The following is an 18,772-nucleotide window of genomic DNA, read 5'->3' as shown; positions in this document are numbered from 1 at the left end:
TGTTACTAGTTCTCTGTGTATCACCCCTCAAGGAAGGTTCCTTGATGTTGGTGAGGGGCTCTTGATTTAGGGAATTGGATCTGTGCTCCAGTTCCCCGAATTAAGCCTGAATGCCTTCCACATCCCCCCCCCAGGCGCTGTATAATCCTCCGGGTTTAGCGCTTCCTGCTTGATTATAATAATAATGTGTGTATCAAAGGGGGGGGGTTGCCTTGATGTTTACGACTAGCTCTTGATCCAAGAAATTAGGCCTATCCTCACCTGACCAAAACCAGATTCCCCAGGCCTACTAAGACCCTCTTCCACATTCCAAATATTATAGTCAACTTTAATTAGGATTTGAAATGAAATGTTCAAGAAAAGTATTAATTTTTATTTCAACAAAGTTATTCAATAAAGTCAGACACAAATTCCTAACTGAAAAAACATACATAAGATGTATGTAAACAACCCACATGCAGTTTATTGCTTTTTATTGTGAAGACTTTTAGGTTATCAAAGTGTGGTCCATGATGGGCGAAACATCTCGATAAAATGCCTTAAACCACCAATTTTTATTAACATCTTGTTATATAATTTTATTAATATACATAGAAAAGTTTTAAGGATCACAGTTCTGAGGAAACCTGAAAAAATGATCGAAATCCTGATGGAATTAAAACTTTATATTTTTCTAACAAGATGTCGAGCCTAATTTTTTTTTTTAAGAATATTCGAAGCATTGACACGAAACACTGACCCTTCTTCGTAAATTTTCGTGCAAATCTAGAATTAAGGTGTGTAATGAACCACAGTCAGTGGATGAACTTACAACAAAAATGCGAAGAATATCGACTCGCGAAATGGTCATGACACGATTGCAAACAAACCAGGGTGTGGGTGGGGTTTGAACTCGCGGCAAGTGGCTTACATGCTGGCCTGGAATTTTAAGGCTGATTTGCCGCGAGTTAAATCCCCACCCGTACCTTGGTTTACGAAGAATATCGTATGTTTCTGCTTGCAAGGCCTAATCCAACATATAAATCTGAAAGCCACAATATTCAATCTTCCGATTTATTTTCTGTGGAAATTTTTTTTGACGATTTGTACAATAAACTAAATTACAAAAAATGCTCTACAATACGAAATGAGAACTGACTTCAATGCAGAAACTATGCTAAAATAATAGAAATATTTTGGTAATAAAATGACCCACTCCAAACATAGTTTGTATCTTGTATAACAGTTAACAAAAAATTCACATTTCACTCCACGCTAAAAATTTATTTTCCAAAAATTTCATAGTTCTGTGTATATACAATATATCAAATTAAAAAAAAATACACAACGCGGTTATAAATATGTAAATACGATACACAGAAGTTTATATTACATCTGTATATATTAACACAGTATAGAAGCTAGCTAATAACTTGTTAGCAGTGGGTAATATTTGTATATACTTTACATGTTATTGGAGAATGATTCAAAATATATAGACTAGGATACTTGAATTTGGAAATTGTCGGTCCTGGGACACTGGTCACTCCTGTTGTTCCAGTGTTTGCTTTTTTTTCCAACATCCTGTCAATATCACACCATTTTTACCACTTTTCGACCCTTCAAGAGTAGAAAAGATGCTTTACTTTTATTGGGGGACATTTCGAACTCAATCAAGATAATGGTAAAACTCTACATAGGCCGAAACTTTGTCCCAGCAGCTCGATATTTAACCCCCTTTAATAAAGTTACCTTGATACCGATGAAGGATCTTGATTAAAGAATATCTCACATAAAGCTTGAAATTGTTTAGATAAAAGGACACACGAGAAAGTAATAAAACTACCACTACACTACCACCATTAGCTTACTAACTAATGGTGGTAGTGTTCTCTTTATTTACCACCATTAGCTTACTAGCTAATGGTGGTAGTAGTACTAGTAGTAGTATTTGTAGCTGTCATGCGAGGGCTGGGTTTCATTTTAAGGAGGAATAGTAATATTTCAGAGATGAAACTGCCTTGGTTCTCTCTAACTGAATAGGGTGGGAATCAACGAGGCTTCAAGACATTTTCGTCCGAGTGGTTCCTTTCACTAAACTGGCGCCATTGAAGCTTATGAGGCTAACAGTATACCTGTGTTGCACACAATTTTTCCTGGGAGTTGCTCTCTCTTTCCCAGACATACAATGTCACACCCTTCACGAGGTATTAAGTGAACCTCTGCGTTGACTGGTTCATGGTTCGCCACTTTGGTCCTGGTGAGGTCTTTGAGGACTGTGATGGTTATTGCTTTATAGGAGTGCTTTGGAGGTAGTCTAGGCAGCTTAGCTGTTCATAAGATAACTTTGTTCAAAGTGGCTCAGTGCGTGGAGAATTTGTGAAGATCTCATCTCCTGTAGTCTTGAGAAATGAAGATTTAACTGGGTAGGGGTTTCGTATATCCAAGAGTATTCATTGTCAAGAAACTTAAGACTACAAATGTGGTATTCTCTTAAGAAAATGTCGACGATGATGCCTCGGGAAGCTAGGTCATTTTTCACTGGAGGATTTTCGTAGACTTGGAATCTGGGGATGTTGTTTGGGGATGACTTTGAATAATGTCAACTTGTCACTGGTTTCCTCTTGAAGTACGAACTGAATAGCCGGTTCATCTCCGTTGAGTCTTCTCTTTAGGTTCTGGATGTCAAAACATTTTGCTGTCGTCCATGTATCTCACCCATGTACTCGCCTAACTGTGGTTGCAGGGGTCGATTCATAGCTCTTGGCCCCATGTGATGGTGATAAAGTTAACCAAGTGTTCAGTTTCTAGATGTTCCATGTATAGAGCTGCTAAGACAACACAGAGTAGCTCGTAATTAATCCATACGGTTGCAGGGTTTGTTTTCGGATGATAAACCATTTAAGAATTGTGCAGAATTCCCTTTGGGTCATGAAGAGGAAGATTAAGGTCCTGGTTGACGGTGTGGCGGCAGAGTAGGTAAGTGGTGGAGTTGGTCAGTAGCTGGTGAAGCGAGTGCTACTTTCATTTTCACAAAGGTATCAAAGGTACTGTTTAGGAGGCCGATATGTAAGACATGTGCAACAGTTACTTATCTTTATTCCAAAAAGTTTTGTCTACATAGGCTTCTTCAGTCGAATACGGAGGACGTAGTAGTAGCAGCAGCAGAGATGTAAAGACGATGTAATCAGTCCATCACACTCGAAGACGTAATTTGAGGTGGTCAGTCCCCTCAGCCTGGAGAACAGTTCTGCTCTATAATCTGGAACATTGTTCCAGACTATGGAGCAGAATTGTTTCCCAGGTTGAGGGACTGACCACCTCAGATCTATGCCTCTGAGTGTAATGGACTAACTGCGTCATCTTCACATTACTGCTGCTGCACGTGTCTTTATAAACTTGTCAGTATTGTATACCACTTTCATATTCAGGAGTTGACCTCAATGCTTCAGATGAGCTGGGCTAATAGTTCATAGAAGGCAGAACAGGTGCTTTGTGAGTAGTCCTAATACTTGATGCTATTGGTCTTAGAGGTGTGGTGTGTTTATAGGTCAAGGACAGTCCATACGTGTACTGATTTAGGATTACTAGGTATTGGGTGATGATTTCTTACTGAAGAATAGACCAACTTTTGTACCAAATACATAATATTCCCACTGCAGCACATGTATGGGACTACCCATAGTGTGCTGGGTATCTGGTGCAGAAGTTGGTTTATTCTTCAGAGAAATTTCATCACCCAATACCTAGTAATCCTAAATCAGTGCACGTATGGACTGTCCTTGACCCATAAACACAAAATACCTCTTAAGATAATAGGGGAAGCATTACCCAGCTTATCTGAAGCACTCGGACTGTTTGCAACAGACACCTCTAATGTCATTAAGCAAACAAAACTAAATTTCGATGTTAATTTTGCAGGAAGGTACACACCACACCAGCTACTGACCTTCAACGCAGTCAAGCATGACCTTAGTCTTCCCTGGGATTTTATCACCCTAAGAGAATTCTGCATAAATTTTCATTTTCTTTCAATAATAAACCCCACGAACGTATGGATTGATTACAAGTTACTCTATCAGCACCACCTTTGTAAACTTGTATGCATCAACTCAACACTGTCAACATTATCGCCGGCAGCATCACATGGGTGAATACATGGACAACAAAGATCACTATCAAGAGTTTTGATATTCAGAACGGGTAAGGCTGGACGATGATGAACCAGGAATTCAGTTCACGCTCAGTGATCAATAACAGGTTACCATTCCTCAACGCCCTTATTCACAAGTCTACAAGAGGCCTATAAACAAAAATGATTGTGCTAGAATGGTATACAATACTAACAAGATGAGAATTACACATGTGCAACATCTGGGTGTCTATTTGTAGATGTTTTGCCATCCAGTGGCTTTATCAATACAGTTCAAGTACATAATGTGAAGACTGTAGAACTATATACAAAAGACGAGGTAATCAGTTTCTCAGCCTTGGCGTCTGTGATGCGCACCAGAGTCTTGAAGAATCTGAAGCACAGGCAAAAAGACCGATGTTTATATACTGGCGTCTTTCTGCCTGTGCTTCAGTTTCTTCAAGACTACAGTGTGCATCACAGACGCCAAGGCTGAGCAACTGATTACCTCGTCTTTTGTATATAGTTATACAGTTCACATTATGTCCTTGAATAGTATTGATAAAGCCACTGGATGGCGAAATGTCTACAAATAAAGATACTCAGATGTTGCACATGTGTAATTCTCATCTTGTCAGTATTGTATACCATTCAAGCAGTCATTTTTGTTTATAGGCATCTCGTAGATTTGTGAATAAGGGCGTTGAGGAATGGTAACCTGTCATTGATCACTGAGCGTGAACTGGATTCCTGGTTCATCGTCGTCCAGCCTTACCTATTCTGAATATCAAAACTCTTGGTAGAGTTTATGTTGTCCATGTATTTCACCTATGTAATTCTGCTGGTGATAATGCTGACAATGTTTAGTTTATGCATACAAGTTCACAAAGGTGGTGCTGATAGACTAGCTTGTAATTAATCCATACGTTCGTGGGATTTATTGTTGAAAGAGAAACAATGAAAATTTATGCAGAATTCACTTCATGATGAAATCCCTGGGAAGAAGAGGCAGACTGACGTCATGGTTAACTGCGTTGGAGGTCAGTGGTTGGTGTTTACCTGGAGTGAGTTCCGGGGGTCAACGCCCCCGCGGCCCCAGTCCTCCTGGTGAAGTGTACTTTCATGCAAAAAGCAACATCGAAATTTAGTTCTACAAGTAAAGGTACCTAGATATTGCACATAGTATGTTTTGAAGAATTATACACTTTTTGATGAATTAGACATATGCAACATCTGTGTATCTTGTAGACGTTTCACCATCCATTGGCTTTATCAATGCAAGGAAAATAGAAATGTATACAGCAGATAGTGGTAAATGAGGTCATCAGTCCGTCAACCCAGGAGGGGGTGATGAGTACCATACTCTGGAAAGAATCTGAAGCACAGGCAGGGAGATTGATGCTTGTATACTGGAGTCAGATGAAGACATTGTCACTGGTAGGCAGAACTTCCCAGTGGAAGTTGGTCATACCCAAGAGCTGGGCCAGAAGTAAGCAAGTAGGTTGAGTGATGTTCTCTGTATCAAGATACCATGATGCTGCTGCATCTGACAGGTTGTATGTGGTATACAACCTGTCAGATGCAGCAGCATCATGGAATCTTGATGCAGAGAACATCACAACCTACTTGCTAACTCCTGGCCCAGCTCTTGGGCATGACCAACTTCAACTGCCACTGGGAAGTTCCACCTACGTGACAATACCTTCATCTTCAGCACATCCTCTGACTGCAGTATATAAGCACCAATCTCCCTGCCTGTCCTTCAGATTCTTTCCAGAGTATGGTACTCATCACCCCCTCCTGGGTTGTGGGACTGATGACCTCATTTACCACTATCTGCTTATAGATTCCTATAATGTCCATATTTTGTACTGATAAAACCACTGGATGGCAACACGTCTACAAATAAAGATTAACAGATTTTGCATTCATTTCACATTAATCATCCTGTCGGTACTGAACACCACTGATACACAAAAATTACATTAGTTGCTAACGACTAAACGAGGTATAATTTTTTTTAAGGGCATACTGCCTCTGCAGTCTCAAGTTTCTGTACTAGGGAAGCTTACCCCAACCAAACTTTCACTAGATGCTCACGCATCTTTTTACCTAACACTTTCTAGCCCTTTAGTTGCATGTCTCTAACTTTCAGAAGTTTCTCTAGTCTTAAAAGCTTCTTGAATTTCTAAATTTTTTTTGTAATGAGTGACTATCATCATGATTCAGGTGTACGCTTGATCCTCCACCTGCTAATCGTGATGCAGATACATGCTGCTTACTTATGCTCCACTAAGCTCTCGCATACATTCCAGAACCCGGTCGCTCGTTGGATGAACTGATATCTTGGCCAAGATGCGTTTGAAAAAAACACGTGTACACGGGACCAGGAGCACAGGCACGGGCGAGTATACATACGCACAAGCTTGCTAGAACTTGAGCCACTCGACACACTTCCCCATTGGTTCTCGACGAACACAAGAACCCTCTTCTCCGCTGTTGGTCTCGTAGTGGGTCGGTAGCTCCTCGTCAGCGTACTGTTCCTGTAATAAATAATAAGAATCAATACAAATGTTCTTTAACTACATCCTTCTAGAGAAAATGGAAGTGGAGTGGAAAGGTATACAAATGGACAGACTTATGTAATTCAAAATAATTATCAAATAAAACTGATACAGTGAGCAATTGAAGTCCATCCCTTAGGAGTCAGCCTGCAACTTACACAAAACTGTTTCACTGTGAAGTGAAACACTAGCCCAGGAAGCCTTAAACATCCTATAAATTTGGATCCTTTAAGAGGGGTGACCCCATCCTGTAGGTCTATTGATCCAACGATTTGGTCTAACAATACTCGTGAACAGACACTAGGGCATATCTCAGAAAAAGTTTTGGTCGTGGGACCTTCATCCCGATCCTAGAACCAAAACAGTTGTTAAAAAAAAAAAATGTCCTAGTATTTACTCACTAAACCACTTTGATACCGACAATTACCAAGATTAATACCAATAATTTGGAGTTGCCTCATCTCCTTTGGCTCAAACCTGATTGCCATTTACCCCTTAATGCTGTTTGACCCCTATATTTACAATTTCCCCATACAGCTATAATTCACTCAGATGAACACGTGTTAATGAGAGAACTGTAAAACATTTGGGTATCTAAAAAATATAGTTTTGCCAACCAGTGGCTTTATAAGTCCAATGCAGAGAAAAAGTGTTAGATGTATAGAGGGAGTTTGAGGTTACAAGTTCTTCAGTTTATCTGGCGTGCAGCCAGACCTTTTCCATGCTCGTACTTTAATCAAGGCTGAAGAATAAACCATCTCTAGGCTGAGGGACTGATAATCTCAAGCTCAGCCATCACGTCTTCCACTTTTTTCTCTTCAGTGTGGAGTATAATGAAAAGTGTCTTCAGGAAAGATACACAAGTGTCTCATTCATCAAGTTACTGATTTTCAATCCCATTTATATAGTACCAGTTAGACGTTTACTTTGAGTGTCTTAGTACACATCTTACAAGGATAGATACTTTTCACTTGGAGTGACAGGTTAACAGATACAAGTGCCTCACTGTGCTACTTACAAGGAGCGAAATGTGTCCGTTGTTCCAGATGTCACAGTGGACACTGGCCGCCCCGTCAGGAGTGCTAGGGACACACACGCATCTCTTCCTCTCCTGAGGAAGGGCCGTCAGTGCTACCCTCCTCCCAAACACTATGCCCATTTTGATGATCTTCTTCTTCTCCTTTCCTGATGTTCGTTGGGCTGGTGTTTGGAAGGGCAGGAGCGTGAAGATGGTGCCTGCATGAATAATGCTTATTTTATTATCTATCATTATAAGCATCACTAACATTATAGGTGGTAAACCTTTAGGGATTATACAGCATTGGACGAATAGATCATCGGAATTTAAAGAACTGGAGGGTAGCTGCAATCTTTGGGTCATGAGCCTTTTATTTTTTTGTTTTTGGCCAGAATTAAGGCCACTCCACCTCTCAAGGGAGGTTTCATGATGCTGGTGAGGGGCTCTTGATCTAGAGAATTGGATCTGTGCTCCAGTTCCTTGAATTGAGCCTGAATGCCTTCCATCCCCCCCCACAGGTGCTGTATAATCCTTACGGGTTTAGCATTCCCCCATAATAAGGCCACCTCAAATTCTTAACTTATCACCTGAGGAACCCTTAGATTCCCGATATTTCACCTGAGAATTAATCTCAGATCTCTAATTCACTATGTAAGGAGGAACAGTAGCTTCCTGACTCATCACCTGAGGAACAACTGTAGATGCATGACTCACCAGTTGAACCACAGGATCCCAATTCATCGCTTGACGAGTAAATATTGATTCACGACTCACCACCAGGAGTGCTCACCATTAGTCTCCAGGGCGAGAGGGGCACAGTAGCCAAGCTTATCCTTGGGAATAAATACTTGACTTCTGATGGCTGGGTCGCCCTTGAGGGTAGCAGCTCTGCCACGGTTCTTGGCATCTTTAAGAGTGTAGGCATTGTCACTATCAATACCTGTGAAGACCGGGGTAGAAAAGTCATTTCAAAGATCACAGGAGTGTATGACAGCTATCACTAACACCAGATTACTGAATGTATTTCATTTGTTTTTATTAGAACCTTTGGTCCACTTTTTTTTGAGGTCTGGTCAAGGACCAGGCTGAGGGGGCATTGAACTTCCCCCCCCCCCAGAACGACCTCCAGGTAGACCAAGTCAAAACTCCCACTTAAAGTTTAGATGCCGTTTCAGTCCATCCAGAATCATTATCACACCAGTGACCCGATACAGAAACAAAAACAGACCTAGATGTCATTTAAAAAGTATTTCATAACATCCCTGTGACTTGTGCTTATAATTTCCAGCAGTGTCTTCGTGTTCTCTAGACCAGCCTCTCAAACAGACTCGCCTGTCCACCTTATCAAATTTCCTCTCAGTATTTTGTAAGTCATAATCACGTCACCCTTTCCTGATCCTCCTGTCTATTTCCTAAGTGTGGATTATTTGTGAATTGTTCCAGCTACGATATAATGACACTGTTGCAGCAACCTAGAAAGACAGGCTTGTTAGCTTGGTAAACTGGCTACCCACATACAGTATTCCTGTGTAATTAAGCAATCCTTTCCACTCCACACAATCACCCACGATTCTGTGAGTAAATAGCTCTGAACTGCAACATTTCACTCCTGCCTGGCACCAATTGCTGTTAATAAAGGTTTCCATTGTCATTTACTTCACCTTGTACATATTACAAAAAGATTAGAGTTCGAAAGGTTGTATATATATCTAAATTATTGATCTCAGTGAATCTGTTTCAGCATGAAAAATATGTAAATGTACTTGTAGCCCCTTCCTAAACTAAATAGGCGACATGTATGAAGAGATGCATATCAAGTAAAGGAAGAATACGTGGCATGAGAGAAATGTGTGGAATGCCTCACCCAGTATTTTCTTCCTCTCTTTTTCCTTGGGTATGTCGAAGAGGTCCTGGTTGAAGACGTGCAGAGTGATAGAATACTCTAGCAAGATATGGTACATAGTGCTGTAGTCCATCTGTAAACAAACACTGATTTAGTAGTGGTCAATCCATATAACACACACACACACACACACACACACACACACAGCAACTTCTTGTATTTAATAAAAACAGAGGTACTGCAGTAGGCCTGCTGACCCACACTAGGCAACTCCTCATTGTAGAAAAGACGTGTCATTTTTTTTCTACACTACTGTTAGCAATGTAAACTACTATTTTCAGGTACAACAATGAGTCCTTCAGGGTTCGATACTCACGGAGGGAATGGCTGGCTTGCAAGACTCGCAGGGGAAGTGGACGAAGGTAATGCTCACGCCAGCCCTGAAGTTGAGTTTGGCAGCCACAGTAAAAGCGTCAAAGGCATCAGAGGATAGGTAGCCATACTCTGCATCTGTCGTGTTTGCTGAAAAAAAGTGAAAACAAAATTACAGGTCAGAGAGGAAGTATATTGATGCTCTGGATGACCTAATGTATTGTCAAAGTTATGAAGACAACGTTTCACTCATCGTACATCTTAATCATAAAGCTATACACAAGTGAAACGTTGCCTCCTAAAAAACTTGTGCAATTTATGTATGTCTTCAGACTGGCATTGTTGCCATTGTGCTTGCCTAAACATCTGGAGGTTTGAGAGTGTACAGAATACTCTCCTAATTCTGCTTACCTATGTGTGTGGGAGGGTTTGTAACACTGAATTGCATGGAAAAGAGAAACTTGTATTCTAACACTTACAGAAGACAACATGATCGAGGGCTTTGTGGATGTTGACAGCATCTGTGAAGATCTGATTGTCAATGGTCGACACAGTCGGCTGCTTAAACATGCCATCTTCAGAGCCGTACACCACCACAGCGTACCTGGGTGCAGGTAGGGTAAATCTAGCCACCCACTTGATAAATGCAGTAGAAATAAAAAATAAAAATCTAGTGAAATATAGAGTAAAAAATGTTCTTCACAGTAAAAGCTAGCGGTGTACTCTAAAATAAATATATGCAGACTGGGCTGCGGGGGTGATGACCCCCAAAACTCTCTCCAGGTATACATGCTCTTAATAGTAAAACGATGTGTCTTCTGATATTTGCAAAACTGCAATACAAGACAAAGAAAATACATGAACTCAAATATTATATACATAAATTAGGAAGCATTCGAGGGAGCCTGCTTAGTATGGAGAACAAAGTGTTAGAGAGGTGGATTAGCAATATAGAGTAGGTAAAACAGAGAAGGAACCAGGTTCAGTCCAGATAAGGAGAGAGGAATGGGCTCGTCTAATACCTGCTAACCCCCCCTCCCCGCCCTATTCACCTAACAGTAAAGAGATTCCTTTGTGTTTGTAGACTGTGGTTCACATCCTCAGGAGCACCTAAGAATCCCACTGGAACTAAATCGCATTACACAGATAAGCTGCACGTTTTGGTCCGACTTGGACCATTGACAAGTCACACTGACATACAAAGGTCTCAGTGCCTTGTTCTGTCTAAATCACCGTTCTTGGCGTTTGATTATCCTGGGTTAACCCTCCGAGGCAAATCTGGAAAGTTTTCTACCTGCAAGGGAGACAATAAGACAATGATACGATGAACAGAGAATCTTTATCTTGCATCTATAGCTTCATTGCTTCCTTGTGAACACTGATAATCTCACCTCACAAGACGTAAACCATTTGCCTCCAGTTCCTCGTTCATGACACTGATGAAGGTGTCGAAGCGATTGAGTGGCTTCTTCTCTGCCAGGACCTTATTACAGGCTCTAGCCTCCACCAGGAAGACGACGTCTGTGGACTTTAGAATCTCTTCTTTCTCCAGCATGATAGAGGTGCCCTCCTCCAGAGCTTTCATCTCTCCGTCATTAGTCATGTACTCACACCTGGAGAGGTAATAGAACGAGATTAGATTTTGCAGTCGAAGCGGCTGGTTTAATGTGCATCCAATATCCATCCTGTGGAAGGTGGTGCAAGAGCATATGGATACACGAAAGACCTAGGAATCAGGGCCCCCAATAGAATACTAGATCTGGATTTATATCTAAAATTATCGGTGCTATCGTACCAGATGCCGACACTATGGTTAAGTAACAAAAGCGGTTCATATGTTATCATGCCTTATCCTCTACTCACGAGAAGAGAACGTGGTAAATTAATACACAAATAACCTGCACATAGAAAGAAGCTTATGAAGGGCCGGGTTATTTGCGTATTTTTCCAGTCACAGTATTTAGTTTCGTTTAACAGTCTCCCCACTGAATAACACACATGGATTTAATGCTTCACATTATTAAAAAAAAACACACAGCAGGCTAGTGGGTCTTGCAGTGCTTCTTACGTTTTTATGAAAGGCTTCTGTAATGTGAATGTTGAAGTCACGCTACCAGAGCTGGAACAATTCACAACCCACAATACCATGGCTGGAACAATTCATAACCCAACACTTTGGCTGGGGTAATTAACAACTAGTCCACAATACCGTGGCTAGAACATTTCACAGTTAACTCACAATACCATGGCTGAAGCAAATCACAGCTAACCCACAATACCATGAGTGGAACCCTGATAAACCTTTACATTCTCAGGCTCTGTGGCCCAGACAGGTTTAGCGCTTCCCACAATAATAATAAAGTCGAGGAAGCAGCAATAGTGGCTAGTCTAATTAGAGTAGGAAATGTAATGATCCCAAGTTAATAGTCCCATTAAGGGAGGAATTAAATTTTAATTGGTTCTCTACTAGTTTCCGGCCTGTCGTGATGTACAAAATAGTTCATAAATCTCCAACTAAATGTAGACGATAGCAGATCTCAAAGCTGCATCATGGTCAGTAGACCATCACAGCTGGCACAACACCGGCACAACACCATCACAGCTGACAACACCGGCACAACACCAGCACAACCTATACCAAGCTATTAGTAGGTAGGAGAAGTAGTGGTAGTGGCACATGAGAAAGTGAAACAAGATAGTAGTAATAGCAGTGGTACTAGTAGTGGAGGAAGTCTGAGGACAAGAACGCTATATTACAGCCAACAAAACACTGATTACATATATATTTTTTTTTTCTTTTTGTAAACATGATTGAGAAAGTAAAATTAAGCAACAAGCACGTACTGTGAATGTCTTTCCACATACTCTAAAATCTTGGAAGTATTTTTTCAAATGCATCTGCAAAAAAAAAAAAAAAAAAAAAAAAAAATAAAAAACACTGTAGAGACTGAACCATTACCAGCATCAAGGTACCCATAAAGGGAGGGTGAACCACCACCAGCATCAAGGTACCCTTGAAGGGAAGGTGAACCATCACCAAGAGATTAGCTAAACAAGATTGGGTCATCAACAATAGATTAGAGTGATCAACTTACTGGACACAGAAGACAGGGATCTTGACAGGGATGTGCTTGGAGGAACAGGCTTCAGTATAGGCTGTGGCTGCTGTACAAGAGTCCCGTTCTTGACTTCTATAGTCCACCAGGCACATGTTTAGGTAGGGTGTTGGATTCACCTACAAATACAAAATAGGCTGAGGGACTGATCACCTCAAATCTACTAATACCATTGTCTTTATTTCGACTGAAGCAGCTTGCCAATTAGGCGAAACGTCTCATTAAAGATACCCAACTGTTGAATATCAGTGGTATACAATACCTATAAGATGGTAAATCCAACACGTGTGGAATACCTGCGTATCTTTATTATGTAGATGTTCTCTATCCAGTGACTATCAATACATTACAGATGTTGTACATATCTAATAAATTAGATACATGTTGCACATGCGTCTTACTCATTTACTTGATGGTATTGTATACCATTAATACAATTATACAAGTCTTTGAAAAAAAATTATAATTGTTCTATCTTTTGTGGTTGGTTGTGCTGTCAGTGTGAACAATGGAGCATTAAACAAAAGATTCAAGGGAAACAAGTTAACTGGACTCGAGTCCTGGAAGTGAGAGGTACAATAACCTGCACTCTGAAGGAAGGAGGATAATGTTTGCAGTTTGAAGGGTCATTTGAAATGCAACATCTGCGTTCCTTTTGCAAGAGAGCTGTCGAAAGAATGATGGTTGGTGTATTTTCCATTTTGGGTATATATGCATTAAATATTTTTATATAGCGTCCATAAGATCATAAAAGAGTGCTTCATTAAACCTAGTCACCTGTTAGGCAGGAAAGTTTCTCATCCAACCATTCCTAATTGTTCATTTTAAGTATTTTTCAACGTACCAAAGGAGTTACAAAAATAAGAGAGATTAACTCAATCTCGCTTGCTCTCGCTTTCTTCAGCCTCTCTGTGGAACGTGTTCAGCATCAGTAGCTTGGCTGTTAAGACCAGTAACCAGGATACCTGGTCTGGGACCAAGTCACTTGAATGGTGACCCTGGAACCATCAACAGGTAAACAGACAGGACTTTAACCTACCTGGAAGAAGCAGTGCTTGAAAGGAGAATTGTTGGCTTCAAAGAGGTAAGTGCAGACCTCAACTGGTATCTTGGAGCGACCTCTGGCGATGTTACCACTGGTCTGGCACTGTCTACGGCTCACATCCCAACCCTCAGCCAGCACACTCACCACATCAGTAGGAGTCCCGTTAGGAAGCTGAAAGTCATCGTATGGTTCATTGTCGTATACACCCAGCAAGCCACCTGTCTTGTTAAAGTAGTAACCTGTAATGAGACCATCCACGTTAGTAAGATACTCGAAGGACACATCCATTTTGTTGCATATTGAGGACACATCAGTATCATCACAATCGTAGAAGACACATCCGTGTCTCATCGAACACAGGAATCATCGGCGTTTCATCACACACCCTTCAAGGATTGGTTCCTTGATCCCAGTAAAAGGCTATTAATCCAAGAATTAAAAAAGCTCCTCTTCCTTGGATCAATCCCGATTACCTCCCATTTCCCAGGCTTCATATGACCTTTATGGATTTAGCAGTTCCCCAGAAATACAGTAATATGTTCACCTGCCAAGTTAAATATTGAACTAGGGATATTTTAAGATAATTGAAAGTATGTTAACGAATGATTTTTTTCTCCTTTTTGATAAGGTTTTATGTGGGTTTCTAAGAATGTATATACATCAGTTCTCCATGGGGAAGTGGAAAAGAACCCTTCCTCCGTAAGCCATGCATGTTGCAAAAGGCGACTAAACTGCCGGGATCAAGGAGCTAGTAATCCCCTTCTGTATAAATGACTAAATGTAAACACACAAACTTTTGTTTTCCTTTTCAGGTCACCCTGCCTCGGTGGGAGACGGCAGGTGCATTTAAAAAAAATATATATATACGCAACAGTGAAGGAATAATACCATAAACGGATACTGCCACGACATCATGGGCCAGGTTCCAGGATACTGAGAATTCATAGTTAGTGTAGACGTGAATCTTGTTCAGCCATCTGTGGACGGATGCTGACTGAAGCCCAGCAGGGAGTTCTGTAGGCTTCCTGTTGATTGTCACCTGCAACACAGAGTTGACGCTCTATGACCAGTATGGGTTTAGCGTTTGTTTCGAATGAAAAAAAATAATCACTAAATTGATAACACAATTTCATCCAGTGTTAAGCACACACACAAATTGTTCAAGGGGTTGCCATCATACTTAACGGTTCTTGATCCAGGGAACTGAATCTAGTCTTCCTTGGATCGAACCTAGATGCTGTATAACCCCTAGGGGTTAGTGCTTCCCTGTAAATGTAATAATGGGATATATTTTAGCAAACTGTCCTGTCAAGAGTGTCACTTGGCAGTACTCAGAGACAGGTGTGAGGCATTTCTCTATTTGGTATTAGCGAGAGAGTAGTGCGTGTCCAATTCTTGGAAGAGTGAACGTATGCTCTCTTCCACCTGACACACCCTAAGAGGTATCTAGATTTCATACAAGGGAAGCAAAGAGATCGAAACTATGATCAAGAGCTTCACTTCAGCAAGGAGCCCCCTTCCCCGTCACTGAAGGCAAAGATAATCTTACCCTGAAGTCGGTGGCTAGTTCTATCTCGCTGTTGTCTATGTAGATGATGATAGTGCGGGAGGAGTGACTATGATAGTTGACTGCCACTGCCCACCTAGCGTTCACCATGTCAGCTGCAAGCAGGTGTTGGCACCGTCCCTTAAACTCCAAGTGCCGGCCATCGAAGGTCATGAAGTGTTGCTCTCCGATCATGTACCCCGTCGCTGCCGGGAGAAACTCTGTTATTGTGTGAAAGTTTCACCATAGATTTTCAATAATAGTTACGTGAGGATCAGATTACTGGAGGGTGTTTCAGGGGTCAATTCCCCCATGACCCAGTCCATGACCAGACCTCATGATGGATCAGGGCCTGATCAACCAGCTTGTTACTGCTGGCTGATCAGGCAAACCGATGTAGAAATAACAGCTCAGCTGTTCAGGTACTGACTTTAGGTGCCTGTCTAGTGCCTTCTTGAAGACAGCCAGGGGTTATTGGAAAGCCCTCTTATGTATGCTGGGATGCAGTTGTACAGTCTTGGGCCCCCGACTTTATGCAAGTGAGCGTCTCTTAACTAAACAAATTGGAGTTATCCATGTTTTTGATTCTGACTACTTCTAATTTCCTAGGTTCTATATTACCCCTAAGACTTCAGCACATATCCTGTGAATATAATAATCTTAGGAGACAAAGAAAGAACAACTCACCAGGGTTGGGAAGGATCCAAGACAAAGGTTTCAGGTCGAGGTTGAGGTTGACGTACTTGTACCAGATCTCATGAAATGTGTAGTTTACAGAGGAGAAGAAAGTCTCTCTCATCCACTGAATGTTCTTGTACTCCGGAAGGTCCTGTGAGACACCAAGTTTAGAAATAACATTTAAGAGACAAATTCTTGCATATAAATAAAGCAGAAAGATTTAACTCAGGGAAAAACATTTGAAGACATTTAGCCTTAAGTGATTTTTGGAATAGAAAAACCTTTTAACACAAAACGTTGTCTATAAACTTAAGTTTATTTTTTACATAGTTTTTCTACCATATCAGGAATAAGGTTAATTACGACATAATAAGTTAGACACCATAAGAGAAAAATTTTTTAAACACAAAAATAGCTTTCTCAATCATCCTTCTTCAACTTTTAAAAATAATACTGAATTTTGCTGTGATTTTTCTCTGAAATGGCTCTTTCCTTTCTTAAATAACCACGAGCTTCCAATGGTCTTTTTTAAACCTTTTTTTTATCTACCTTTTCCCCATCTCTGCTGCCCTCTTTACATGTATGCCTCTGCTTTAATATGCATCTCTATATATTTTACCAAATTCAACAACAGTAACACAAGATTCACCTTCCAGCTGGGTTTGTGATCGAAGGATTGCCAGTCAAGGGGTAACTTTTGTACTAGTTCCATCGTCCCTTCATCTGGGCTAAACTTAAACTTAGTCTTGGCTAAGATGTGCCTGCCGGGAAGATGCACATAATTATACGTTGAAAATTTATGAATTATCATCTATCTCATCCTGTGCAGTGTATGCTTTGCTCTACAAAAATATTATTATGACCCTAATTCAATTTACAGTAACATTGTAGTGCAGGGCCCAGTCCTAGGGCCCATTATGTGCCTTTGTATTCCTTTGACTATGACGCACAGGATGAGTATGGAGCGCATAATGACGATATTACACTAAAAACTCAAGATATAATGCACAACTGTAAATGAATAAACAGAAGAATAGACTGGGGCTTGAACCATAGTAGACCTGGAATATACAGAACCATAGTTGGGCCTGCAACACGATTTGGCCTGTTACCATGGTTCGAGTCACCATCCATTCTTCTATTTATCAGTATTCAACTAACTTCTGTGAGGCCTGGACGCTGGTCTGGGAGAAGATGGTGTATCCGTGCTCCAGAAGGAAGACCATGGCGTCCATCATGTGTCCACGGATGTCCACATACCTCACAGTCCATACAGCCTGTCCACCACACCAACACTTCTTAGTGCTAAATTACATGGAGATTTATAGTTAAAAACATAACAGTACAAGTCTCATTATGGACAACGTTTTCACTTAAAATGGTATATAAAAAAATTTTATATCTTAATGCAGTAAAACAAAATGTAGTTTACATATAATAAAATATTAAGGACAAAAGAAAGTCACTAATATGCAAGAAGCAGATAAATGGGTTTAAACACAAGACTTGATAAGCTAAATTCTGAAAAAACTAGCATCTAAAAATCAAGATTTGAACTGGATTATATGTTTTTTAACCTAACGTTTCGCTTACAGGCTTGTTTGCTTGCTCTTTCTCTCTCTCTCTCTCCCTCTCTCTCACTCTCTCACACACACACACAGGAGCTAGGTCTCGACCTCTGCAACCTCAACTAGATGAGTACAAGTTGTCAGGAAGTGGAATAGTCTGGCAAGTGATGTAGTGGAGGCAGGAACCACACATAATTTTAAGACGAGGTATGATAAAGCTCATGTAGCAGGGAGAGAGAGGACCCCGTAGCGGTCAGTGAAGAGGCAGGGCCAGGAGCTAAGTCTCGACCCCTGAAACCACAAATAGGTGAGCGTACACACACACATTCATTCACTGAAAAGTGTGCAGACAAGCCACTCACTTTGTCTAGAGCAGCAAGAATAGTCACTTGGAGTTCCTTGATAGGACGGAACTGCAGCAGCTTCTCCCAGGCTTTCTGCAGTTCTCCCAGCCAGTCCTCGGCAAAAGGCGCCACTGCCGATAGAGTTGAAACTTTCCGTAGAAACTTTAAACTTAAAATTTACATAGAGCCCTTTGGGGAAGGAAGGAGGGGGGGGGGGTTGCCTCGATGCCAAGGAAGGGCTCTTGATCCAAAAAATTGAAGATACCCACACCTTCCTTGGATCAAAGCTCATTATTCATTATGAAGAAGTGCTAAACCCGTAGGGGTCAGACAAGAAATGTGGAATGGAAGATGAGGGCATCTCCTCTGGCATCACAGCACTTCTTGCAATACTCATTACCAAAGAACAGCATTATTTTTGTATCCACAGGGAAGAGCAAAACCCGTAGGGGTCATACAGTGCCGCCTGAAAGCAACTTGTTTAAAAAAAAAAATAAAAGTTCAACCTGATAAACGGAGGAGCGAGCTTCCACAACCTGTGCTGTATGACCCTAGTGGGTTTAGCAC

The 18,772-nt window shown here is 41.0% G+C and overlaps 1 protein-coding gene and 1 long non-coding RNA gene across 2 annotated transcripts in view; one reads left to right on the top strand and one right to left on the bottom strand.

The window, feature by feature from the left end:
- LOC138855241 (uncharacterized) overlaps positions 1 to 6,524 on the top strand; it is a 41,750-nt gene extending 35,226 nt beyond the window's left edge. The window contains exon 2 of the long non-coding RNA XR_011394432.1: positions 6,427 to 6,524. This is a non-coding gene — a long non-coding RNA (uncharacterized lncRNA). The remainder of the gene's footprint in view (positions 1 to 6,426) is intronic.
- LOC128703077 (uncharacterized) overlaps positions 6,513 to 18,772 on the bottom strand; it is a 116,812-nt gene continuing 104,552 nt past the window's right edge. Inside the window, exons 67-81 of the mRNA XM_070103563.1 lie at positions 18,224 to 18,336; positions 17,455 to 17,570; positions 16,943 to 17,054; positions 16,303 to 16,444; positions 15,619 to 15,821; positions 14,958 to 15,108; positions 14,064 to 14,308; positions 13,004 to 13,143; positions 11,300 to 11,521; positions 10,388 to 10,512; positions 9,913 to 10,058; positions 9,558 to 9,669; positions 8,484 to 8,633; positions 7,694 to 7,911; positions 6,513 to 6,654 (exon numbers count right to left, since the gene is read on the bottom strand). Coding sequence (XP_069959664.1) covers positions 6,541 to 6,654; positions 7,694 to 7,911; positions 8,484 to 8,633; positions 9,558 to 9,669; positions 9,913 to 10,058; positions 10,388 to 10,512; positions 11,300 to 11,521; positions 13,004 to 13,143; positions 14,064 to 14,308; positions 14,958 to 15,108; positions 15,619 to 15,821; positions 16,303 to 16,444; positions 16,943 to 17,054; positions 17,455 to 17,570; positions 18,224 to 18,336 — 2,309 coding nt within the window. The 3' untranslated portion in view covers positions 6,513 to 6,540. The remainder of the gene's footprint in view (positions 6,655 to 7,693; positions 7,912 to 8,483; positions 8,634 to 9,557; positions 9,670 to 9,912; positions 10,059 to 10,387; positions 10,513 to 11,299; positions 11,522 to 13,003; positions 13,144 to 14,063; positions 14,309 to 14,957; positions 15,109 to 15,618; positions 15,822 to 16,302; positions 16,445 to 16,942; positions 17,055 to 17,454; positions 17,571 to 18,223; positions 18,337 to 18,772) is intronic.

The sequence above is a fragment of the Cherax quadricarinatus genome, chromosome 86 (assembly GCF_038502225.1).
Source record: "Cherax quadricarinatus isolate ZL_2023a chromosome 86, ASM3850222v1, whole genome shotgun sequence".
NCBI lineage: Eukaryota > Metazoa > Arthropoda > Malacostraca > Decapoda > Parastacidae > Cherax > Cherax quadricarinatus.
The sequence above is the reverse complement of the archived record's forward strand: the minus strand, read 5'-3'. Positions and strand labels throughout refer to the sequence as shown.